Raw genomic sequence first — 26,923 nt, 5'->3', positions numbered from 1 at the left:
ACGGACGGACGGATGGACGGGGGCGACGGCAATATACGTCCACATTTCAATGTGGGCGTTTAAAAAAGGTACAACCAGGTCCTAACAACCTCAAATATCCACATTACCGGCTCACGTGACAAATACTTATAAGCCCAAAAATATAATCCCTAAAAAACATAAATTAACCTATCCTTCACCCGCTTTTAAAATTTTTAGTTTGCAGCGCCAATGAAGTGATTTACAAAATGAAAGAAGGTTAGAAAGGACTATTGAGATCTACCCATCAGAAGACTATAAAATACCGGTATATAAAATCACCCGGTCTGCTAAATAAGCGACCGTTATACACAAATCAACTGGTCTGCTAGACAGGCGACCATTTCTAATCTGCAATAAAACACACCCCACTTCAGCTAATCCACCCTCTATAGTATATAGACCAACAGTACGTGCACTCCTAGATTATACAAAGAGTTTGGGCGATCCATATGGGTAGCCCAGTTTAGGCAACCCATCAATGGGGTTGAGTTTGGCAGAGCCAAACCTACTCTCAACGTTAGAAACCTGGGGTCTGTTTCACGAAATTTTAACTAAGATAAAATCCAAATTTTAGTAATTTGATTGGATAATATTAGATTGATTTTAGTGCTAAGCCAATCAAAATTGAAATATCTACTAAAATTTGGATTTTATCTTTAGTTAAAATTTCGTGAATCAGGGCCTTGTCAAGTTACAAAATCACTACAGGTACTGTGTCTGTTACCGTATCTGTAGGAAGGGTCACATGTGACCTTTGCACACAAAAAAAGTTGAGTTAGTTGGTTGGAAAATAAAATGGGTATATGCTAATTAATTAGATTAAGATACTCATAGCTTTATAAGTTGAACAAAATTTGTCCTTTTTTCTGTCATTGAGTGTAAACAGCATGACGACATACTCATACATAATTACATGTGTTTTAAGTTTGGGTTTTCTTTCCAATCAGTTGCGTTTTTGACTCACCAAAAATTGATGTAAGAAAAGCTCCCGAGCACGAAGCAATCATTTGTTGGCAAGGAGTAATTAGAACTCCATGCTTTTGTATATTATCTTCTGTTGTCATCTTTTAATTTGCAATAAGCTACTATAGTTTTTGTCTAACATGTTTCGTCCAAATATTAACTTATTAAGGTTATTTAACAAGTTTCCAGTGAAGAAATAGTTACTTCCCTTTACTACGAAAAGATAAATGGTTGAATAATAAAAAAGTTTATGAAATTCTCCAAAGAAAGTAATTGTTACAGAGCAAGATGAATATTGTTCTAGTAAAACTGAAACATATTAAAAGGTAACTGATAAATGTACGATAATCCATCTCACAAATATAAAGAAGCATAAGAATCAAATGTTTTGCTGGAATACGAAACTAAACACCTTAACTCTGAGTAAATGGACGGAGCAGACATCGTGAAGTAAAATTTGTTGGACTGATAATTTTTCTACGACCTAATTAAACAAAGACAGGTGTTTCGATATGGCTTGTAGTGGGTTTAGTTGTTCAAAAAACACATTAACTTTACTCAATATTTTGTATTTTGTAAGTATGATTTCTAATTACGTTGTTTTGTCGCAACAATATTATGTCATTAGGACTGTCTCAGTCTGAACTAGATAACAAACCATAATCTGTCAACCCTCCGTGTTTCGAGATAAGACATGAGGCCATTACCTATAACGTTGCACCTGCGGGAGCGATTCACACCCAGCATTTTTAAGCAAAATTGACAATAGTTTTAATCAAAACAACGATTGATTATTGTTATATAATATTTCTACAACACCCTACTACAATTAAGCATATAATCCTACCTGAAACGGGTACAAATCGTCGTTTTTAAAATCGAGGCGTTAAGCCGTTACTAAGACCGCCATCTTTTTAAACGATACGCTGTCATCATGAAGGCGGGGCTAAATATAAGGCTTTTATAACAGCCAATCAAAAGGACAATTGAAAACACAGTAACTATGAATGGATTTCGATGGCGGTGAAATGTCAGACAAAAACAACGCTTCATTAATTTAAACGCGAATATTTGGAGTTAGACGACAGTTGTGCTACTACATTGGCCTCTGTAAGTTTAATTAATCATAATAAAATAAAATAAAACCAAGTACGAACAATCCAAACCAAAAGACAGAATTCGAAGTCCTAAAAAACGTTATTGGCAATATAGTGTATTCCAGCTAAATAGTGTAATCAGCAAATATCATAAACTTATCTATTTTAAAGATGTTACATGCATTAATAAAGAAATTGAGTTTGCCACTTGGAACTAAAGGCATCCAATCGTAGCTAAAAACAAACACATCAGTATATCTCAATGTTTTTGGCTACGTTCTCGTAGCTAAGTCTGAACCATCGTAAATTTTACGAAGTGGATATTTAACCGTATACGGCAAAGTATCTACTTCCGCTATTTTACCGTACATCGTTTCGGCGCAGAAGCACGATTTTACAGGTAAAACATAAACCACTGACAGTCTTAGTACTTAAATTAAAACCAAAATCCACAGAAATGCGCCCTCGACCAAAATAGAATAATATTCTAAATGCTTTTCTACAATTTACATTTATTATCTTATTTTCTTTTAAAAATAATTCTCCAGTTTCTACCATAGAAATTCAAGAATGGCTATTTCGTTCCTTTAAAAGAAACGGAAAAAGAAGCAATGTTAGACAAAGAACGATTAGAACTGTTGGGTTAGGGTTAGGTTTTGGGTTATGGGTTAATGTCAGGCGCCAAAGCGAAACTGCTAAGTCCAGGTATCAGAGAACTGCGCATGTTAAACGGAAGCGTACGGTAAATAAAGTAAAGTGCCGTTTACGGTTAAATATCCACTGTCTAAATTTTAAACGGATTTCTTCGATTATGAACAAACTACTTGACTTTGGTTATTATAAACCTACATGTGTGTTTGAAATTGCCAAGGGCTGTAACTACGTAGTTAAACTAGCTCAGAGCAACGACGGGGGCAGGAAGTTTTCTCGGGGGTGCCTTAATATTGACGGACAATGCATATCTATTTTTTTATGGTTGAAAATTTTTTCACAGGGGGGGGGGGGGGGGCGAAACTTTTTGCAGAGGGGGCAAAGCCCCCCCTGCGCCCCCCCCCCTAGTTACGGGCCTGAAATTGCCTCCGGTTAAAGATACATTATGGGAGATAAGATGAAGAGATGGCAGTTCTCATTATAATAGTTAAAAACTAGATAGTGTAAAGGTAGTTTGCTGAAAATTTCAGTCAAATTGATCCACTATGAGCCGAGAAAGAAGCGTGTGAAATTTTTGCATAGTCTCAGTCATCATTACTAAAATCATTAATATAAACAGCATAGTCTCGATTATCCACTTTTTCTGATTTAATTATCACTGGCCGTTAGCGGCATATAGGAATCTAATCCAGCCAACATCGAAGGCTAGCCTTGACATCAAGAGTTTATTATGGTCTGGATAAGTTAATTAATGTCTAATTGATAATTTAGATAACATTTCAGGCCTAAAGAAAGACTTGTAATAAGCAGATTTTGCTCTTGCATAATGCATGTTTAAATAAAATACATTGTACAACTAAATATCCCAGCGAATAAAAAAGTTCTCTCTTGTAAAATTGAACTCCTCAAAAACTTGACATCGAAAAATTCAAAAATGGAAGCTAATAATTTTAAATCATTATGTTAGGGGTTTCAGGTCAAAGTTTCAAATGACAGAATTTTTTTTTTTTTAAATATTTTGTGAAAATATACATAAAATGCTACCCAAATTTTTATTTCATCAAGATATTCTAATTAGGTCCAAAGTTACGGAATTTTTAAATCCGAGATCGACGTCAATAATGTAATCAAAAGGCAGTGTATATTTTACCGTCCGACGGTTCTTTACTTTATTTACTATTTAGCCATCACTTCTGTTTTACTAGCTATGAGAACGTAGCTAAAATCGTTGAGATATACTGATGTGTTTGTTTTTAGCTACGATTGGATGCCTTTAGTTCCAAGTGGAAAACTCAATTTCTTTATTAATGCATATTACATCTTTAAAATAAGATGAGTTTATGCTAATATGATTAATTAAACTTACAGAGGCCAATGTAGTGGCACAACTGTCGCCTAACTCCAAATATTCGCGTTTTAATTATTGAAGCGTTGTTTTTGTCTGACTTTCACCGCCATCGAAATCCATTCATAGTTGAAATGGTTTAGATTGCCCTTTTGATTGGCTGTTATAAAAGCCTTATATTTAGCCCCGCCTTCATGATGACAGCGTATCGTTTAAAAAGATGGCGGTCTTAGTAACGGCTTAACGCCTCGATTTTAAAAACGACGATTTGAACCCGTTTCAGGTAGGATTATATGCTAAATTGTAGTTAGATGTGGCAGAAATATTATAAATAACAAAAATCAATCGTTGTTTTGATTAATAATATTGTCAATTTTGTTTACAAATGCCAGGTGCGAATCGCTCCCGCATGTGCTACATTGGAGTTAATGGCATCATTTCTTATCTCGCAACACGGAGGGTTGAGAGGTAAGATTTATTATCTACCGTTTGACATGCGCAGTTGTCCGATTCCTGGACTTACAGTACACTTCTAGCGGAAGTACTAATTTTCTCCGAGGTCCGACCTGGGCAGAAATGAAAAATCGCGGACGTCAGTTAATCAATTCACTCTGGCCACGCTCAAAATTCCGCTCTAAATTTCCTCCGCGAATTTAAGTAAACCGCCGACCTCCGCGATTATTTTAAACCGCCGCCCACCGCGATTATTTTAAACCGCCGCCCACCGCGACATTTTAAAAAGTCGGACTTTCTATGCATGTACAGTCAGCACATCCATAGCTGGTTTGAAATGGGTTTATTTATCGTGTGATTCCACGGCTGTTATATACAGCATGCAAAAAAAAGATTGTTAATTTAACACGGTTAGACACTCAGATTTTACTGGCTTATATTGAAAAATAACAAATATCAAACAGGCTTTTAAATAATAAAATAAACAGAATTATGGCTGTACCGATACATTACTTCATCAATATGTTCGACATTTTTAAGACTTGCATCGATGGACTATTTCAAACTCATTCAAATTACGAAAATTTCAAAGTTTACACACATAGTACATAGATGCTGTTCTTAACGTGGACGAAAGTTTTGTCCATCGAAATAGCCATTTCCATTCTGACAAATAAGTCACACAATGCATTTTAAATTGATAAATCACACCTAAACAAGTAATATATCTTCGGGTTTAAATCACAAATGAATCAAATGCGTTCGTTCGTTCTTGGTGTTTAACGTCTGCTTCCACATAAGTGATATCGCAGACAAGACATAGGAGAGCCAAAGCTGATTCCTGTTTTTTAGAATATGATTTTGCAATCTTTCCATTTGGCCTTAGGCCATGGATTTGGTTTAGTGGGAAGTTCTTCCCTTTATTTAATATAAAACATATCGTTTGGTAGATGATTACGTCTGCTTCTGGATTGGTAGATGTCATCGTTTTAGAGTTTAGGTGGAGGCCCGTCTTATCGTGGCCTCCCCTTACTCCACTATCCCACTCTCTGGGTTTGGTATTAGTTTTATTTGCAGAATAGTGTTTAGGTGCCAAGTTCGTCGGACCGTAACTCCCCCTTACTCCACTATCCTGCTAGTTTGGTAGATGTCATCTTTGTGGGGTTTGTGTATCGTGGCCTCCCCTTACTCCACTATCCCACTCTCTGGCTTTGGTATTAGTTTTATTTGCGGAATAGTGTTTAGGTGCCAAGTTCGTCGGACCGTAACTCCCCCTTACTCCACTATCCTGCTAGTTTGGTAGATGTCATCTTTGTGGGGTTTGTGTTTAGGTGCCAGGCCCGCCTTATCATGACCTCCCCTTACTCCAATATCCCATTCTGTAGGTTTGGTGTCTGTTTTTGGTGGAATAGTGTTTAGATACCGAGTCCGTCTGATCGTGACTCCCCCTTACTCCACTATCCTGCCAGTTTGGTATAAATCCCCTATGTAGTTTAGTGTTTAGATGCCGGGCCCGTCTAACTGTGACCCCCTCTTACTTCACTATTCTACTTAGTCCAACTGTGTCCATTAGGGCGTGGATTTGTTCGAAGATTTGCAGTTTCAGATCTGGTCTCGGGAAGAGTAGGTTCTTAGTGTTGAATGGTATGTTGTTGGTCTCCATTGTTCTCACTAGTTCCCTTCTCTCCTCCTCGTATACCTCGCAGTCTACCAGGACATGGTTGGTGGTACATTCTTCTCCGCACTCATAGATGATGACTTGGTGTTTGTAGTCTTGCAGCCGCTCTTTCACCCTTAGCTTCGATATAAGTCTACAAATATCTCTTCTAGGGTGATTGAGTGTTGTCTTTGTGTAGATCTTGTCATCCAGCCGGAATCTGTATGTGTCAAGTTCAACAAGATTTAATTCCCAGATTGAATTGACCTGTCTTTTGACCATACTGTAGATTTCCGTGGTGCTGTAGTCAATGGCGCGGAGTGGTGCTGTGTCCTTGAGACCTTCATTGACGAGTCGATCTGCCTCCTCGTTTCCTCTTATGTTGACATGTGATGGAATCCACACAAGTTCTACTTTGCTTCCCTTCTCTATAACCCTCTGGTACAGCTGCCTGATTTCCAAAATGACTTCTGGTCTTGAGTCCGAGTTGTCATTTTGGATTGAAATCAGACTGATCAGAGAGTCGCTTGGAATGACGAACTTACTAGTCTTTTGATGGGAAATCCATGATATAGCGTCACGAATGGCCACAAGCTCTGCAGTGTACACCGAACAGTTATTGGGCAGTTTCCTGCTTATTCCCTGTTTCCCGTTTGGCAGGTATATTCCAAACGAGCTGGTGCCCCTTTCAGGATTGCGTGAGCCATCCGTGTACACATGGTCCCAGTCATCAGACGGCCAGTTGTCTTCCAGGTGTTCTAGAGAGAAAGCACGTGCAGCAGTGGGGTTGTTTTTCTTGTCAATTTTCTGTAGTAGATCTAGATTAACCGGCGGTATAGGGAGCGTCCAAGGGGCGATCGCTGGGGGGGGGGGTCGTGTTCATTTATCACGAGCTCCCCCAGTTGCAGTTCCTTGATTGTTTCCCTGATACCCTGGCCGAAGCTTTTCTTTCTAGGATCTCTTACATATTTTGTCTTTTGTAGACTGGCAAAAGTAGGGGATCTTTCGCCCAGTTGCAAGATCTTGGCCCAATACCTTGTCGCTAGTTCTTTTCTTCTTAGGGATAGGGGCAACTCCCCGGCTTCCTGTAGTAATGCCTCTCTCCTAGTCCAAAGCCCTACGCCGGTCGCAATACACAGAGCTTTGTATTGGATGGTGTCAAGCTTACTTAAGAGTTTTGGCGCACAGTTCATGAGGGCCAAAGAGCCGTAGTCTAATACAGAGCATATTAGAGCACGATACACTATCATTAATGTAACTCTATTGGCACCCCATGTGCTGCCCGTTATTTTCCTCATTAAGTTTAGGATTTTGGTGCATCTATCTACAGTCTCGTCGATGTGCGGTTTCCAGGTCAGCCTTCGGTCAAAGATTACACCAAGGAACTTGGTTTGGTCTTTAAACTCGATGGTTTACCCGTTCATACACAGAGTCATTCTGTTTATCCCTCTATCCCTGCTTACAAGCATGCCGACTGTTTTCTTCTCCGAGAATCCCCAATCGTTTGCCCATGCCATGAATTTGTCTAAGGCCTTCTGCATGTTCTTTTGTAGTTCACAGAAGTTCCTCCCTTTCCTCCATATGGTACTGTCATCAGCAAATTTAGCTAACTCAGTTTTGGCGTCGAGGTAGGAAGATTTCTGTATGTCGTTGATCATGATATTGAAGAGAGTGGGACTGATAACCGACCCCTGAGGCGTGCCATTTTCTAATGTTTGCACGGCACTCAGGAATCTGCCTACATTCACCTGTATCCTTCTATCACTCAGAAAGCTTTTGATCCACCGAAACATTATGCCCGTTATACCAATACGTCCTAACTTGAAGAGCAGCCCGTCTAGCCAGACTAAATCAAATGCCTCCATGTCCTGTTTTTAAGCACACATAGCCAGAAGTCACCGTCAACCTTGCTGAACACATGTACATGTACATTAACACGTATAACTCGGATAATACCTTGATGGCCTTTTCATTTCGGCACCAAAGAGTCTGAGTCAATGCATACTGTCAGTCAAGATTCCTAATTAATTACGTGATTTCACACGTGTCATCAAAAGGAATTGATAATTGACTAAAATAGAAGCCCCTTTAACAACAAATTGTTACCATGTCGTATTCTTGTAAACAATACTTTTATTCTGAATTGTCAGTAAGTAATCAAAGAGTCTGAGTCAATGCATACTGTCAGTCAAGATTCCTAATTAATTACGTGAATTCACACGTGTCATCAAAAGAAATTGATAATTGACTAAAATAGAAGCCCCTTTAACAACAAATTGTTACCATGTCGTATTCTTGTAAACAATACTTTTATTCTGAATTGTCAGTAAGTAATCAAAGAGTCTGAGTCAATGCATACTGTCAGTCAAGATTCCTAATTAATTACGTGAATTCACACGTGTCATCAAAAGGAATTGATAATTGACTAAAATAGAAGCCCCTTTAACAACAAATTGTTACCATGTCGTATTCTTGTAAACAATACTTTTATTATGAATTGTCAGTAAGTAATCATTATCCAAAATAGTTAACCTCATTATTAAAGAACAATTACAATTGGGACACGAACAATCTGGATTTTCACACAAAATAGGTGCCGTTGTCATGGCTAAATTACGAACGGGCTACGGTGAATAGAACACCCCCACACCCCTACAATATACATCATATATTACCAGTAGGTTACAAGGGATTCTATTAATTTTATTTACGATAAAACTCAGTATTTAAAAAATGTGGATATAAGTGAAGAGATAATTCAATTTTTGAATCGGTACAGACTTAAAGTTTGGCCTATGCACAGTGTGAAAAGAATACTTAATCATCATATTCGCAGTTGACATATTCCGTTAATAAAATCATTTGTTGAACCGGTGGTGATATTTTTTTTTTAATTTGGCACAAAAATCATCTCTTAAATCAAATAATAATGTAAGTAATCCTGACAAAATTACATTACTTCCAATGATAATGAAAGTGTTAAATTAGATTTATGAAATCAGAAATGGCATAAGGCATCACATGGTGAAAATTTTATGCAAATCAAATAATAATTGCCACTTTCATAGACAAAAAACTTTGAAAAGTGACTTGTAGAAAATCGTCTATTTCTCTGCAACCGTACAAGTTAGAAACCATTTTTTGGTATCTGTATGTGATATGGGTTCAATCTATTTGTTGATTGGAATGAAATATCATAATTTTAGAGACATTACAAATCAGACTCATTTGAAAAAATATCTGTTTTAAAGGCTTAAAATACAGTTTTTGCCAAAATGACGTTACTTCCGGTGATAATAAAAATCTTAAATTACTTGAATAAAATCGTAAATGGCATTACATATCACATGGTGAAAATTTTATGAAAATCGAATAATAATTGACACTTTTATGGACCAAAAACCTTGAAAAGTTACCTGTTTAAAATCGTCTATTTCTCCGCAACTGAACAAGGTAGAAACCATTTTGTAATATCTATATGATCCTATGGGTTCATTCTATTAGTTGATTTGAATCAAATATCAAAATTTTAAACAAATAACAAATACGACTCATTTGAATCAATTATATGTTTCGAAGGCTTTAAATACAGCTTTTGCCCAAATTACGTCATTTCCGGTGATATTGAAAATGTTAAATTAGTCTGACCTAGTTAAAATTGACATTAGGAATCCAATGTTGTCACTTTTATGATAATCCAATAATAATTGACTCTTTTACAGGCAAACTAGCGTAAATAGTGACTCATGCAAAATTGCCCATTTCTCAGCAACTGCTCATATTACAAACTAATTTTCACATACATTCTCTTCATATGGATTTTTGCTACAAGTTTATAAAAGTTGCGAAGAAATATTTTAAAATATGAAAAGCCTGAATGGGTTGTAAATAGCTCATTTTTTCACCTTTTTTGTCCCCCGCCTTTCGAAGAAAGCAGGGGACTATTAAAATGGGTTCGTCTGTCCGTCTGTCTGTCCGTCACACTTTTTGGGACACAATAACTCTCTTCCTAATTGAGCTAGAATGTTCAAACTTGGTGTATGTGTTTATTAGGTCAATGCCTTGATGGAGTTCGAAGATGAGCATTTTCCGCTTAGGGTAAGCAGAGATAAGCAATTTGATTGGTTGATGCTTTGGGACACGATAACTCTCTTCCTAATTGGGCTAGAATGTTCAAACTTGGTGTATGTGTTGATTAGGTCAATGCCTTGATGGAGTTCGAAGATGAGCATTTTCCGCTTAGGGTAAGCAGAGATAAGCAATTTGATTGGTTGATGCTTTGGGACACGATAACTTTTAATTGAGCTAGAATGTTCAAACTTGGTGTATGTGTTTATTAGGTCAATGCCTTGATGGAGTTCGAAGATGAGCATTTTCCGCTTAGGGTAAGCAGAGATAAGCAATTTGATTGGTTGATACTTTGGGGCACGATAACTCTCTTCCTAATTGAGCTAGAATGTTCAAACTTGGTGTATGTGTTGATTAGGTCAATGCCTTGATGGAGTTCGAAGATGAGCATTTTCCGCTTAGGGTAAGCAGAGATAAGCAATTTGATTGGTTGATGCTTTGGGACACGATAACTTTAGTTCTAATTAAGTGAGATTGATGAAACTTGGTGTATAGTTTCATTACAGTAATACCTTGACTAAGTTTGATAATGAGCATTTTCTGCTCAGGGTAAGCAGAGCGATACGCAATTTGATTGGTCGAGACTTTGGAAAACAATAACTCTCCTACGATTGTTCAATACTTTGTAAAAGATAATTTGTGATAAATTTATATGTGTCCTCTAATTATTTTCCTATTTCGGCGGGGGACATCAGCCTCACTGTTGGCTTGTTCACCTTTAAGTCGAAATGACCCGAAATCGAAATTAAAAAAAGTGAGTCCGATGTTTTCTGCGCCTTTACAGGGCACACCCTTTCAGTCATACCAGATTTGAAAAAAATAATATTTGCTTTCAAAAAGTTGTACCGAACTCTGAAAATTGTAGTTTTTGCTAAATTTACGTCACTTCCGTTGCCGAAAGGCAACTTCACCGGCAACAAAAAAAATGACATTTTGGACCACAGAGCATATGAACTTTGTTTTATACAAATCGAGCAATAAATAATTAATCCAGGAATGAAAAACTGAATTAGCCAATGGCGGCCAAAGAAAATTACGGTGGGTATTGCAAAAAAAATCTTATTGTGATATATTGAGATACGATTTGTCGTATTGCAATACATATTGCAATATATTGTGAAAGTGTTAACTCCAGATTTATTGCAAAAGTACAGCCTTAAATGTATCTCATAGCAACACTGAAACTCATGTGAAGGTCTTTGAACATGCAATTCCTCTATTGTACAACTAGTCAACTACAAGAACAAGATATCCACAAAACCCATGTGTTTATTTCTTTCTTTCAACAATAAGTAATCTTTGAAAAAATGTCCAATGTGACACTGGGAGTGACAGTCTGACAGACTGATAGTACAATGAGTACATTGCAGAATAATATCTATAAATGATTAAATGTCATTCAATGATCAATTCAAAATAGTTTTGAAATGATTGTCTTGTCACTCACAACTTCACAAGTCACAACAAAGTCTTAACTGAGGACTGAGGAGTGACTAGAATAAGGCACCTGGAAATCTCAACACTTCAAACTTGAATAACATTGTTAACAATTTAAAACTTCTTAACTGGTAAAAACTCCTTAACTGGTGAACAACTTAAAAAGCAAGTGAGACATTATTCTAATGATTGTCTGTCAAAATAGTTGAGTAAAAATCTACTTAGTGTCAGTTAGTGACAATGTAACCACTTTCACTATAGAGACAATAGCCGCACAAGTCATTTTGAGGTTTTTTTCAAGAACAGGAGAACATCAACATGTTTGGATTTCAGTGTAGCTCTTTGAGCTGTTAAAATGTCTCCAGCTGTAGAAAACACACGCTCTGAGGGTACACTAGTAGCAGGAATGCACAAGGCTTGTTTAGCAAGTCTTCCTAAAACTGGAAGCCTGTATTCATTTTGTTTCCACCATGCCAGCGGGCACTCTGTGAGAGCAATCGGGGGTAGCTCGTTGTAAAGTTTACATTCGTTTTGAGCAAGAACATGTGGGCTTTGCTTTTGAGGTGGATCTTGTCCACAGATATATACCTCCACAAAGATGTCACCAAGGAAATTGCTGGTACTTCCGCAACTTTCTGGCTCCTGCTTGATCTTCTTCAAAGGTGATGGGAAAATTGGGCATACTACTGCATCTGCATCTTTTCCATCATGTCCATCATCTTCTGTGGGATCATCTGGCAGAGTAGGAAGTGCTGGATCAATTTCTTTCTTGTTCTTGAGTTTCCTTGCAGGACTATTGGTGTGGATCATAGCAGCTTTAGCGGATTTCTTCTGAGAGGAAGGGTAACATCTTCAACCTTGGATCTAAGGCAGAGCATATGTACAGCATTGGTTTTTGTTCAAGATATCTGTTTTTCAGGTCTTCAATCAGAGATTTTTTCATCTCCTGGATCATTGGAGAGTCGTCATCAGATAGCACAAAAACTCTGTTCATCAGCTGATGTTGTAAAGGCATGATGAGAGAAACCGTGGGAATCTTTTCTGAACACAGAGCAACTGTCACATCCTTCAGGGGCTTGAGAAGCTGGTTAACCTCTTCAGCTAGTGTAAGGTCTTCATCTGAAAAAGACTTATAGTCCTTAACTTTTAACTCTTTGGACCGAAGTGTAGCAAAAACAGCCACTTGCATTTCGAGGAATCTCTGTAACATGTCGTAAGAGCTGTTCCAACGGGTACACACGTCGATGATGAGTTTGTGCTCTGGTACAGAAAGAAGATGGGCTTTAGTTTTCAATACTGCTGATGCCATGTTGCTTCGATGAAAGTACGAGACCAGTTGCCTAATCCTAGAAAGTAGATGACTCACACGCTTTACTTTTAGACATTTTTGACAGGCAAGGTTAAGTGTGTGAGCAAAGCAGGTGACATGCAGCTTGGTTTCGAAAAGTTTTCCTGCTTTCAACATGTTACTTGCATTGTCAGTAACCATGGGAGGGGCTCCATCAATTGCTGGCAAGTTCCATTCAGTAACCGCTTTGTTTAGAACCTCTGCCACATGTTCACCTGTAAATTTTCAAATAATAAACTTAATAAAGCAAATTACAGCTAAGAAACAAACTGTTGTATTAAGAAATGTTTTGTTAACTTAAACATGCATTATGCAAGAGCAAAATCTGCTTATTACAAGTCTTTATCCAGACCATAATAAACTCTCGATGTCAAGGCTAGCCTTCGATGTAGGCTGGATTAGATTCCTATATGCCGCTAACGGCCAAAGATAATTAAATATTAAATCAGAAAAAGTGGATAATCGAGACTATGCTGTTTATATTAATGACTTTAGTAATGATAACCGAGACTATGCAAAAATTTCACTGGCTTCTTTCTCGGCTCATAGTGGATCAATTTGACTGAAATTTTCAGCAAATTACCTTTACACTATCTAGTTTTTAACTATTATAGCGAGAACTGCCATCTCTTTATCTTATCTCCCATAATGTATCTTTAAACATTATTCATTAAATTATTATCATTCATCACATTTGAAAATTGAAACTAACGGTGAGGTTTGAAAAGACTTAATATAATTATTCAAAATTTGTAAATATAAAGCAAACATGGAGAGTTGTCTATTTCATTCATTACAAATTTTCAATTACATTTGTCTAATTAGCTAAAATTCATACCAATTTTAAGTTTCCCTATTTTAGGTCAGATAATAGACTATTAGACATTGAAGCAAAGATATCAGTCAAATGAGTAAAGACTATTCTATGAAGTAATAAATAAAAATAAATAAATAATGAGATTTGAATTTGGAATATACATTTTAAATGTATTCATTTCTCTCTCAGGAGTCATTGAATGAAGAATACATTAATATGGAATATTTAGAATTTTAACTTAAATGTCAACTTATTAAATATTCATCTACCTGTGTGAATTTCTGGGAGTGCACGTCTTTGCAGCACATAGTTCACAAGCTCCCAATCAACATTAATGTGGACGGAAGTAATCGTCATATATGATTCCGTTGCACGTGAGGACCAGCAATCTGTTGTAAGTGCTACCTGTAAATTATGAGCCAATGATTTAAGTTTGAATTAAAACTACTAGTCTTTAAAATATATATTACAAACATAAATATTTAATTGATAATGAACTTTTAAAATTGATCTTTTTACATTACTGATTATTGATTATTGATCACTCAGTCATTGAATACTTTTGAATACATGCTGTGATTGTGTACTGTTATTAGGCCTATAGTTTACTGTGTTATATTGGTTATTGAAAAAAATTGAATTGATCAAAATTTTTTATAGCTTGCACAATAGATTTGATTTGATTTTTTAATAATGGAAATTAAACTAAACACTTCAAAAAATTCAAATACACCAGATTAAAATTAAAAAAACATATTAAAATAAGGCAGATATTGAAATAACAAATTTTTTTATTACAAATTAACAATTGTCATTCAAAGTGTCTACAATTATTCATGATTTTAATACGCTTCAGTTTACATATCAAATACAAGAAGCATGATACAGAAAATAAGAATTTCATGTCAAGTTACCGTTTCAGCTGATGACAAGTCCTTCTGAACAAGTAGTTTCATTTCTTCATACATCTTAGGGATGATTATTTCAGAGAACTGCTTACGACTCGGGACTTGATATCGTGGGTCCAAAGTAGATAACAATTCTCGAAATTCCTTTGATTCGACAATTCGAAAAGGGCTAAGATCTTTCACAATAAAGTTAGCAATCTTGTCCGTGATTAATAAACAGTCATTCTCAATAATTGGGTGCATTTATGTCACCGTGGTATTTTGAGTTTAAATATTAATTAGATATCTCATCTTTTGTTGTCTTTTAATTCGCAAGTGCTTCGCCTTAATGAATTTATACAATAAATTCAAAGATCAGGGTAAAATTTTCAGATGTCCCCCCAAAAAACTTTCCAATTTGTAACGTTCGTTACAGTCGCCAGTCACAGTTGTGTGTACATAACGACAAAGATATATGACTGTGTGCACATCTATACATAATTTTTATTATGTGATAATGTTGGTATGATGCAGCTTCAAAATGATAGTAAAGTCTTTATGCTGACGTAATTCACGACCAAGATATAGCCCCTCGTACCCTTGTCGCTGATTTTACGTTTTTGTAATTCGTGATCTTTTGACAGAATACCAAGTTGCTCTGTTTTAAAATTTATCAATTGTGTGAAATTTGTGTGTGATTTAGGAGAAATAAAACAGGTGAAATTTGCAAACAAATACAAAACAGCACAAACATCGTGTAATGATTTTATCTTATGGTCGCGCTAAATCAGCAAACCCGATACGTATAGATAAGGGTGTAATGTACGTTACCATACTTTTCATGGCTCTTGTGTATTGTATAGACAATGTGATGTTTGTAGTAAAGAACCCATAGCGTCACTATTCTCTAAAAGGGGATTAGAAGCCATATAAATTGTTTGCGTAGAAATCACACATAATATATGCATGTAAAAAAATGTACGGTATGTAATGTACGTTACCTAACTTTACGAAAATACGGCTAAATGTATATATCAACACTTTTTTAGTCGTAGAAACCGCCATTTTTATGTGCCTAGACGTCCTTGATTAAAGATTAACCTTATAATTTCCCTTTTAGAACAAAACCGGTAAGTACTATTACTATAACATTGATACACAATCACATCTTGATGTCAAGATCATTTGAAAACGAATATGTTATGAATAGTAATAGATTTTTAATGTATTTAAGTAATGTGATTAATACATTTGACTACCGTGAACGTCAGAAACAGCAAGACACGTGACAAGAACATGAAATGTACGTTACATTTGGTAACGTACATTTCATTTCCTCATCTTATTTGGGAGACCATTTCCAAACTATTGTCCGAACAGAAAGTTTTTTTTCAACTAGAATGAGAAAAGATTCACCCCTTTTTGAAGCATAAATCACTTACGACTAAATTTATTACTGTGGAATAAATTGTTTTTGTTACATGAATGCATCATATAAATTTTGACTAAAAATTTATGGTTGAGGCTGACCTTAAAAATATCTTTGTTTCACCAAACCCGACCCACAATCGAGGAGAAGGGTCGGTAGGTCGGTTTTTTTTTCAGATTTTTTTTTAAGAGCTAATTTGACAGCTTGATAATTTTCCGGGTGCAAACATTCGTCTTCTTTTATTGGCAAACAAATCAATGCCACAAACTGACATTTGAAACTCCCTCAACACGTTTTATAACGATCGTGCGGGTTGTGCCTTCATTTTTCTCGAAAACGGATATTGAAAATATCCGTTTTCGAGAAAAATAGAGGCAGAATCATTTCGTGGGAATGGACGTGCTTTCGTCTGCAACCATTTTGTTGAGAAGCGACACCTATGATGCTTTCGTCTTGATCAACCAGTTTCAATAATGAATCAAACCATAGCCATAGTAAAGGGAAATAACTCTCGTGATATATTTCAGGTTGACACACAAAATAAAATAAAAAGATCGCGGAAAAGTGCAATAAAATAATTTAAGTCGGGGGTGGTTTTAGTTAGTCGGTCGCGTTAGGCGAAACAAAGATATTTTTAAGGTCAGCCTGACAATTTTCAAGAACCATGTACATCAAAAGTATTATATACTTGGCATTTCTAATTATATCTATGTGAAACAGTAATAACAACCAAACAACAAGCAACACAGTTTATTACCTTAACAATATTCCTCTCAATATCTTTGAGAATTTATTTATGGTAACGTACATTACATATGACAGGTAATATACGTTACCGTAAATAAAATGTTGATAAACTTTACTATAAACACTGATAATATATTTCTATCATTTTAGAACATGGCAAAGAGTAGAGCTGAAATTCAAAAGGCGTATAGAGAAAGAAAAAAGACAAAAGAAGGAGAGACTTATCTAGAGAAAGAAAGAAAAAGGAGAATGGCATACTATGTTCCAACCACAGAGTTAAAAAAGGTTGACAAAGAAAAGAGAAACCAGAAAAATAGAGAGAGGGTTCGAAAGCACAGAGAGAAGAAGAAAGGTGAAATTTTGGCAGCTTTAAGTCCAATAGGATCACCAAATGCGGAATCAAGTGGCTATGAGAGTTTTGCAGCCTCCTCGTCAAATGAACCTCAACCAATGATCGTCAGAATGGATTTTGTAAATAATAGAAGCCCAGGAACGAGGAAAAGAATCAGCAGGGCGCTGTCAAAGGCAAACAGAAATGAAAGATTTAAAAAAAAGAATGAAGAATTGAGAAGAAAATTAAGAACACTTCAAAGAAGGAATCAAAGATCGGTTACAAATAAAACAAATTCACATTCATCACCACAAACACCTAGAAGTCAAGCCAAAAATGACATACGGAATGCTGGTCTTTCGCAAAGACAGGGGGATAAAATACGGCAACAACTAATATTTGGGAACGCTCTAATTTCTGAAATCAGATCTGCACGAAAAGAGATTGGTAATAAAAAAGAACAAGTAAAAATGTTAAAAAGTATAGCGTCTGGAAAGATCATCAAACAGTACCGTGGGTTAAACTGGTTAAGTAAGCAGACCGGAATAAGCAGAAATCAACTAGGGTCTGGTGGAAAGTCAATCCAGTTACAGTCTAAAATCAAACGAAGTAGCGTTCAGAAGAGGTTTTTCAGCGGTGTGACCTCTTTCTTAGAAAGAGATGATGTCAGTCGGTGTCAACCTGGAAAAGCCGATTCGAAGAAGGATGAAACTGGTGTGAGAAAGCAAACTCGGGTTTTAACCGATTATTTAGATAATCTACATAAGAAATTTTCATCAGAGAATCCTAATATTGTATTATCGCTATCCACATTCTGTAGAATGAGACCAAGATATATTCTGTTAACAAGTTTTATAAGTAGAAGTTGCTGTTTATGCACTAAACACCAGAATATGGCACTAATTTTAAAGTCAATCAGAAGAGAGGGTGTGATGGTTTCTTCTAATCCTGAAACTTACCTCAAGGAAAACGAGTCAAACCCTGTTAATTTTGATATATTACCTGAGAAAATAAAGCTTGGTCAATGGAAGAGGATAACTGTAACAGAGAAAGGTAAAGAAAAGAGTGTGATGAGAATAGTAGAGAGTGAAATTGAGAAAAATACATTTATTGACTCAGTGATAGCCCAGACCACTGACTTTAAAGAACATTCATACCGCGTTGGAAAACAATACAACGAAATAAAAAAACTGAAAGAAAATCTTCCACAGCATCAGTTTATAATACAGATGGACTTTGCTGAGAATTATAATTGCAAATCAGTTGAAGAGATCCAGTCCGCCTATTGGAATCAGACTAGCGTGGCGCTACACCCAGTTGTAGCTTACTACAGAAACACTATAGGTGAGCTGTGCAAATGACTTTTTTCAATGGTCAATTAATTCCAATATAAAAGGTGTGAAATTTCTATTTGTTTCTTCTGATACCTGTAAAGAGATGTCTGAACGACTTAAGGCAAGAACCATATCAGCTGTTAGAGGAACATTTAAATTACACGTTGTTGTCAGGATGGGGAGTTCCACAGTTGCATTCAAGGAAACCAGTTGTTATTGTGAAATATGTTTAAACGATAACTTATGCGAAAATCTGTCGTGGATAAAACAGGACATGACCGCAAAAAAATCGAGTAAAGAGATAAGTGTAATTGATGAGTCAATTCCAGAAAAAGAAATCAACGATTGTAATGTAACACAGATAGTAAAGGTTCAAGATGGTGATTTTGTAGCTGCTGTATAGTGTGGTGAATGGTTTATTGGACAGGTTGTACAGGTGGATCAGGATGATGAAGAAATAGAGGTTAAATTTATGCAAAAAAAGAAACAGTGTTACCAGTGGCCTATACGGGAAGACATCATATGGGTAAAACCGCAAGATATCATATGTAAAGTGGAAAAACCAGTAGCCACTGCCAAGTCAATGAGAATGTTTAAGATATCTGATGATGAGAAAGATAAAATTTTAAACTTAGTAACCGAAAGGAATTTGGCTTAAATTTGAAGGTCAAAATTGAAGGTCATAATCTGCGTTCTTTTGGGCCATCAGCCATTTTGTACGTTACCAATTATATTATTGTTTACACGTTTTAAATTTGAAAGTTTAATTTCACTAAAGACATAAATACATGTATTATGTTATTTCATCTACAGTGACTGATTTAGTAACCTTACAGAATTGATTAAGTTCAAAATTGAAAGTCATAATCTGCCTACTTTTGGACGATCAGTTTTTTTTTCGTAATGTACGTTACTTGTTAAATTGTTGACACATTTTAAATTTGAAAGTTTAATTCCAATTAATGAATAAGTATTACATTATTTACCTGCATTTCATCTACTTGATGTTCTTATATGTTATGTAATGTACGTTACCTTATCAGTGGGTAATTTGTCATTGAGTTTAATTCAAAATCGGTTGACTTAAATCAAAAACTAAATTTGTTATTGAATATTTACACATTTATGTTGTCTGTAAAATGAGTAAGATGTGTTTAACATTGTATTTATTAAATCACTAACTATAGTCATATTGTATTGTTTCTTGAGCAATTAGTGTGATATCTAACACATTAAATAAACACCTCAGCAATAAAAACCTTTCTGAGATATGCCCGTTTTGTTTTGTATTTCTCGTGTCCAATCCATCTCCACACAGACGTCATCTAAGAAATATATGAAGAATGTTTTTATTCCCATGTAGCAACTCTTTATTTGACTGTTACGTACATTACAAAGGGTATTTTCCGGGGCTAAAGGGGTCACAAACATATGGTTTTCCCGAAGTCACTGAAAGGGATTACTCGCTAATATTATTATTATTGTATTCACCAGATGTGTCCATTTAAAGAAAAAAATATTCTTATATATAACATTTATTTTTCAATATTCACATATGTCAAATGCACTCATTTATTGAGAATAAGTGAAAGCACGTATTGATTTTGAGCTGTATTTGGTTGTGTTTCCAAAATATCCTGAGATCGTGCTTGATATGTACCAGAGTTCATGGTCCAGTAGTGTAAAAGAGATATATAATGTAATATCTATATGTAATGGGTTGTGTTTTTTTTTTTAATGTATTAAGTAAATGTTTATGTAATGTATGTATTTATATTATCTTTTATGCAATAAATGTTTTTTTTTTTATGTATTAAATTAATGTTTATGTAATGTATGTATTTATATTATCTATTACGCAATATTTTTGTTAATAAATATCATTTCCCACATGTAAAAAATGCTTTGTGTTTTGGGGGGCCGTTACGACCAAATTTTTTTCCATTTCAACCAATTTCTTTGGCCGTTTTGACTAAATTTTTTGGCCGTTATGATTTATGATTTCAATCATTAGTTCAAACTATATGCCTTTTGGATAACTACTTTTGGAAAACAAATCGCCCGGACGTCCACAATTGTTTGTTGACACTCTACAGGTCACAATTCTTATCCGATTTTGACGAAACTTGAAATATAGGTTTATCTCCAAAAGATATTGGTTGCTTTCGATATTGGCATGTATCGGACCGAAACTTCATGGATTATGGCGCCTGATTGTACGTAAAATCATGTTTTTAACTTGAGAACCCTATAGAGGTCACAATTTTCTTCTGATTTTGATGAAACTTGAAATGTAAGTTTATAACCCAAAGTTCTCGGTTCCTTTCAATATTCGCGCGTATCGGACTGTAACGTAACTTCCTGAATTATGGCCCCTGATTGTACGAAAAATCGTGTTTTTAGCTTGAGGTCCCTCTAGAGGTCACAATTACTATTCGATTTAAAATAACATTTGAATATATCACCTTTACACCCAAAGGATGGTTGAGTTCGAGTTTCGTGAAAATCGGACCTAAACTGACAGACACAATTGCCGCCCCGCGTACTCAAATAGCATAAAAATATGATATATCAAAGTTGTGGACTCCCTAGAGATCACAATTGTCTTCAGATTTTGATGAAACTTGAAATGTAAGTTTATAACCCAAAGATCGGACCGTAACTTCCTGAATTATAGCCCCTGATTGTATGAAAAATCTTGTTTTTAGCTTGTGTACCCTATAGAGGTTATAATTTTTATCCAATTTCAAAAACTGTTTGAATATATCACCGTTACACCCTAAGGATGATTGAATTCGAATTTCGTAAAAATCGGATACCTTTGGCTTAGCTAAGTGTAGTGGCTCAAAAGTACGCGAAAATGAATTTTCGAGCTTTTTCAATGGTAATTTTCCCCAAAAGCCTTGGGTATACCTACATAAAGTCTCTAAAATACAAAAACATTCATGGGACAGTAAAGACTTTTGTATATATTTCAATTCAAAAATAATTTTTGTGTCCATTTTAACACTCTTTGTAGCCCCATAATGGCTGATGCCCCGGTGTGACAGTTTGAATTGATTCCAGGTGTGTGTTTGCTCCTGGGCACTTGCGCATGTCGGAAACTATTGTTAGCGTTAACAACCAAACTATATCTTCTTCCGGTGTGAGATGGTTCCTGATCACTGATCAGTTCAGGAAAAAGTATTACGTATTTGATTAGAGTTTTGTCATGAATAAACGTACTTGTTATCGTGATTCGCTATTGTTTTAGTGATCAGTAGTTACACGATAAACGGATCTAAGTTGATTGGCTTGAAATTGATATTGATAGTTCTATCGTCCGTGATTTGTTTGCCGTTGTTTTAGTACATTGAATATTGGCCTTTATATGATTTGGATTTCTCTGTATCATTGTTATTTTAATTTGTACTTCTTATTAAAAATTTTACAATTTCACAATATAGCCTAGGGCCTATCTGTTTTATTACTCATATTAGGGGTTTCAGGTCATGAAATCTGACAGCCAGCGGCTGAAATATTGTCCGCTTCAATCTACGATTCTGAATTACTATTTTTATACGCCCACATTTTCGTGTGGACGTATATTGTCGTCACCCCTGTCCGTATGTCTGGACGTCCGTCCGTCGGTCCACAATTGTTTGTGGACTCTCTACAGGTCACAATTCTTATCCGATTTTGATGAAACTTGAAATATAGGTTTATCCCCAAAAGATCTCAGCTGCTTTCGATATTGGCATGTTTCGGATCGAAACTTCATGGATTATGGCCCCTGTTTGTATGAAAAATCATGTTTTTAGCTTGTTGACCCTATAGAGGTCACAATTTTTATCCGATTTTGTTGAAACTTGAAATGTAAGGTTATAACCCAAAGATCTCGGTTCCTTTCAATATTCGCGCATATCGGACCGTAACTTCTTGAATTATGGCCCCTGGTTGTACGAAAAATAGCGTTTTTAGCTTGTGGACTCTATAGAGGTCATAATTTTTATCCGATTTAAAAAAACGTATTATTATTATATCACCCTTACACCCTAAGGACGGCTGAGTTCAAATTTCGTGAAAATTGACCCAAAACTGACAGACAAAATGGCTGCCCTTCGTTCTCAAATAGCGTAAAAATATGGTATATCAAGGACGGCTGAGTTCGAATTTCGCGAAAATCAGCTCCAAATTGACTGACAAAATGGCCGCCGTTCGTTCTCAAATAGCGTATTGGCATGTTTCGGATCGAAACTTCATGGATTATGGCCCCTGTTTGTATGAAAAATCATGTTTTTAGCTTGTTGACCCTATAGAGGTCACAATTTTTATCCGATTTTTTTGAAACTTGAAATGTAAGTTTATAACACAAAGATCTGGGTTCCTTCCGATATTTGTGCATATCGAATTGTAATTTCCTGAATTATGGCCCTTGATTGTAGGAAAAATCACTTTCTTTTTAGCTTGTTCTCTATCTATCTCTCGAAAATGTGGGCATATCCTGCCTGGCAATCGCTGGTTTTGAAGAGTTATATGTTTAGATTTTATATCAAGATAATTAAATTTTGTCTAAACATTATTGGAGGGAGCTGCATATCTAATCTTCGATTTGTATTTATTATGTCTAAAATCAACAAAAAGTATGAGGCTACTTTATTCCAAAAACGTCAGTTAATCTTGGCCGGGATCGGTCAACCAAGCTAGTTGAGTATTGGGTAAATAAAACAATTATAATTTGTAAACAACCGATGAGTAAAACTTATTTATTTCATACAATTAACATGTGTACGGGTCAAATTTTAGTTGTGGACGACCTACATGTAACTGTGGACGAGTTTGCGTGTGGATGTGTTAACTGGCACCCCGGCTAATATGGTTATATGTTGGCTATTCATCTCCCAGTTCCGATGGTCGTAGTAGATACTTGAAATTTTCAGGAATAGTTTTGGTTTGCGTGACTAGAGATGACCTCACACCAAATTTAACTAGTATATCAAACATGTGATTTAACAGGATATCAGAATAATTGATTGTACTGTAGTGTTAAATGAGGACAATTGGAATAAATGAATTAAGGATTTTAGGGCTGTTGGCAGAAGTGAACATTTATTATCAGTCTGTCGTACTGAGGGACGATCAGTTTGTCGGATTTACAGACTGCCCAACCTTCTATCTAACTTGAGGACCATCAAATGAACAGACTATTTAGTCATTCTTAAACCCTAGCCAGACAGACTCGATATGGGCGAGTCTGCTGATAGAAATTCCTACATCTTTCCCCTTCTGAAATCAAGCTGCTGTCTGGCAATCGCCCACCAATGTGATCGTTTTGTAGCTTTAGGTTTTGGACTTTCAATTATCTAATTGGTCAAATATCATGTAAATAAGTATAGAGATTGGTCAAACAATTTCGACACAATCTATCCTTGAACTTAGAACCTCTATAGTATCCTGTTATTTTCACACTATTTCATAAACAATTAATTTGTGTTTTAGATAAACTCATACCATAGCTACTATACTGACAATAGAGAATAATTTGTAAAGATAAAAATGTTGTTTAAACCATCTTATTTCTCTATTCCTTGTCTATAAATTTAAAACAATATCGCAACGATGATATCGCTACATATTGGTCTGTGAATAAATCAATAGATCAATTTCCTCACTCGAGACGGGTATAAGAAAACAGCTTGAATCGTCCCGACAACCTAAATCGACCTTTAAGATTGAATGCTTTATGTCAAGAGAGCAAGTTGACTGTAAATCAAATTTACCGTAGTCTACCTTACTATCAACAGTTTCTTCAAGCCATTGAGCTGTTTCAGCTAAAGATAATTCATCTTTAATTTCATCTAAACTTTGGGATAACACCAAGTTATCTTCATCGTCGCTGAATAAAGTTTGTGTTTGTAGCGACATATTTCCTTGAGGATAGACGAGATACACGACCAGTCAAAATTATAATGACGCGGAGACAGTTGATCTTTTAATATTACAAGCGACAATGTGTGCATGCACGTGCATTGCTATGATTGGTTGACGAGACACATGTCTTCCATCCCTCTTTTGATTATTGACAGGTTTCAATGTTACAAGTCATTTATAGCACGCTTCATTCGTTTACAGGTTTAACGCCTCGGCCTGACGGCCCACAGTGTTTAAACCTGTTAACTCATGAAAGTCGAGCTATTACCAAGTTGAATCTGTGCTTACATTTTCAAACATAATTCTATATATACATATATAATATGTATATTATATTATAATACACTGTATCTCTAAGCCTGGAAATAACTTTCAAATGTGTGCCTGACGCCATGTCAGGCTGGATGAACATGCTGCCTGTCATTCTAAATTTTTGGCATTTGGGTTTCACAAAGTCTATCAATATCTATTCTGTTGACTAATACTTTTAGCAATCCAGGGCAGTTTTGCTTAGTTTTCAACGAAATGGTTTTGATTTGTCACGGATATGAAAGTGTTACCCATTTAAATGCTTCGAATGTTGTGATACTTGGAGTAGATACATGTCTTAATTTGTTGGTCTGGAAAGGCAGGGTGCTATTTTATCTCAGGAATCAAACACGAACACGATTTTTAATAAATGAATAATTGGATCACGTTTCCTGTGGATTTTAAATACACACCACCCATTGAGAACTTAACTCTTTATTGTATGATTAATAAATAAAGTATAATCAAAACTATGGATGGGTTGTTAACTGTTCATTACAATATAAATCCTTAATTTCATTGACACCTATCATCCGATAATAATTTTCGTCAGTGCCATTTTTTACTGCTGACAGTGCCTTTTCTCAGACCCAACCCGTTGCAGGGATCCCAAATGACTCAAACCATCGATTCAAACACACCAGACTGGTCTAATTAATGCTTCCACTTTCAAACGAATTATTGTTATTTAGCTGATGGTGCCCTAATCCTATAGAGTGACTATAGACAGACATCTTGTGGAATCGGCGGCGTATACACTCATGCCCCCCCCCCCCCAAAACAAAAATCCCCTCTCAGCGGCGTGCCCCGTCTCCGCGGTCAGTGCCCTCATCTTGAGGCGCCCCCCCCCCCCCCCCCCATTTCAAAATTCCTAGATCCGCCCCTGTAAATGTCTTTGACAGTGTTGGACTAATCACGCGACAATTCCCCACCTTTTCTATAAAGGTTTGAAAATTGATCTTCTTTTGGGAACTTATTTGTTTGTTAACTGATAATGTATTATTTAGATTATCAGTTAATAAATGTTGAAAACAATACAAATCTTGACCAATCTCCCATTTTTAAAAGCCCACATTTTCATGTGGACGTATATTGTCGTCGCCCCTGTTTGTCCGTCCGGACATCCGTCCACAATTTGTTAGTGGACACTCTATAGGTCACTATTTTTATCCGATTTCAACGAAACTTTAAATATAGCTTTATTGGCATGTATCGGACCATAACTTCATAGATTATGGCCCCTAATTGTACGAAAAATCGCGTTTTAAGCTTATGGACACTCTAGAGGTCACAATTTTGATCCGATTTTTATCCGCCCACATTTAAATCTGGTCATATATTGTCGTCGCCCCCGTTAGTCCGTCGGTCCGGCGTCCACAATTGCTTGTGGACGCTCTAGAGATTAAAGTGAATATCTGATTGACTTTAAATTTATACACAGTGTTTAAGGTCTTGAGACGAAGAAGCCTATTGATTTTCAGCGATTTCCGATAATTACTGTCAGAGTTATGGCCCTTGATCACTTTGAAAAATCTTGTGGACGCTCGAAAGGCCAAAGTTAATATCCGATTGACCTTAAATTTATACACAGTGTTTAAGGTCATGAGACGAAGAAGCCTATTGATTTTCAGCGATTTCCGATAATTACTGCCAGAGTTATGGCCCTTGATCACTTCAAAAAATCTTGTGGACGCTCTACAGGCCAAAGTAGGGGTGATGATTCCGTGATCGCAGAAAAAACGCGGAAATCGCGGAATTGTCCACTCCAAAACGGAATTTGAAATCTCACACGGAAAAAGACGGAAAAGCCGATATTTGCTGATACTAAACACAAACTCAAAACAATTTTGCAGTTATCGATGTATTTCATCTTTTTATTCATAAAAATCAGAAATATTGAATGATATCGCGTGGTTTTGTTACTGTCTATTTTAGTATTTAGCTACTTTCATTTCATCATTTAGGAATCATAATTTTACTCGAAACGAAAACCCGTCTTTCATGTATCCCTGTATACAATTACTCTGTAGTTGAACTTGAATTAAACATTGTAATGTAT

General features: G+C 35.9%; 2 protein-coding genes across 6 annotated transcripts in view; one reads left to right on the top strand and one right to left on the bottom strand.

Moving 5' to 3' along the window:
* LOC126821186 (probable mitochondrial glutathione transporter SLC25A40) overlaps positions 1-1,186 on the bottom strand; it is an 80,347-nt gene extending 79,161 nt beyond the window's left edge. For all 4 annotated transcript variants that reach the window (XM_050549592.1, XM_050549593.1, XM_050549594.2 and 1 more), the window contains exon 1: positions 986-1,186. In XM_050549592.1, coding sequence (XP_050405549.1) covers positions 986-1,085 — 100 coding nt within the window. In that variant the 5' untranslated portion in view covers positions 1,086-1,186. The remainder of the gene's footprint in view (positions 1-985) is intronic.
* Positions 1,187-1,416: 230 nt separating this feature from the next.
* Positions 1,417-26,923, top strand: part of LOC126821193 (tetraspanin-13) — a 66,991-nt gene continuing 41,484 nt past the window's right edge. Inside the window, exons 1-2 of one of the 2 annotated variants that reach the window (XM_056100788.1) lie at positions 1,417-1,559; positions 17,131-19,567. In XM_056100788.1, the coding sequence (XP_055956763.1) occupies positions 1,497-1,559; positions 17,131-18,672 (1,605 nt within the window). In that variant the 5' untranslated portion in view covers positions 1,417-1,496 and the 3' untranslated portion in view covers positions 18,673-19,567. Of the gene's footprint in view, positions 1,560-17,130; positions 19,568-26,923 lie in introns of those variants that run through there. The other variant, XM_050549602.2, reaches the window with a different exon arrangement.

This window comes from Patella vulgata, chromosome 5 (assembly GCF_932274485.2).
Source record: "Patella vulgata chromosome 5, xgPatVulg1.2, whole genome shotgun sequence".
Classification (NCBI taxonomy): Eukaryota; Metazoa; Mollusca; class Gastropoda; family Patellidae; genus Patella; species Patella vulgata.
The sequence above is the reverse complement of the archived record's forward strand: the minus strand, read 5'-3'. Positions and strand labels throughout refer to the sequence as shown.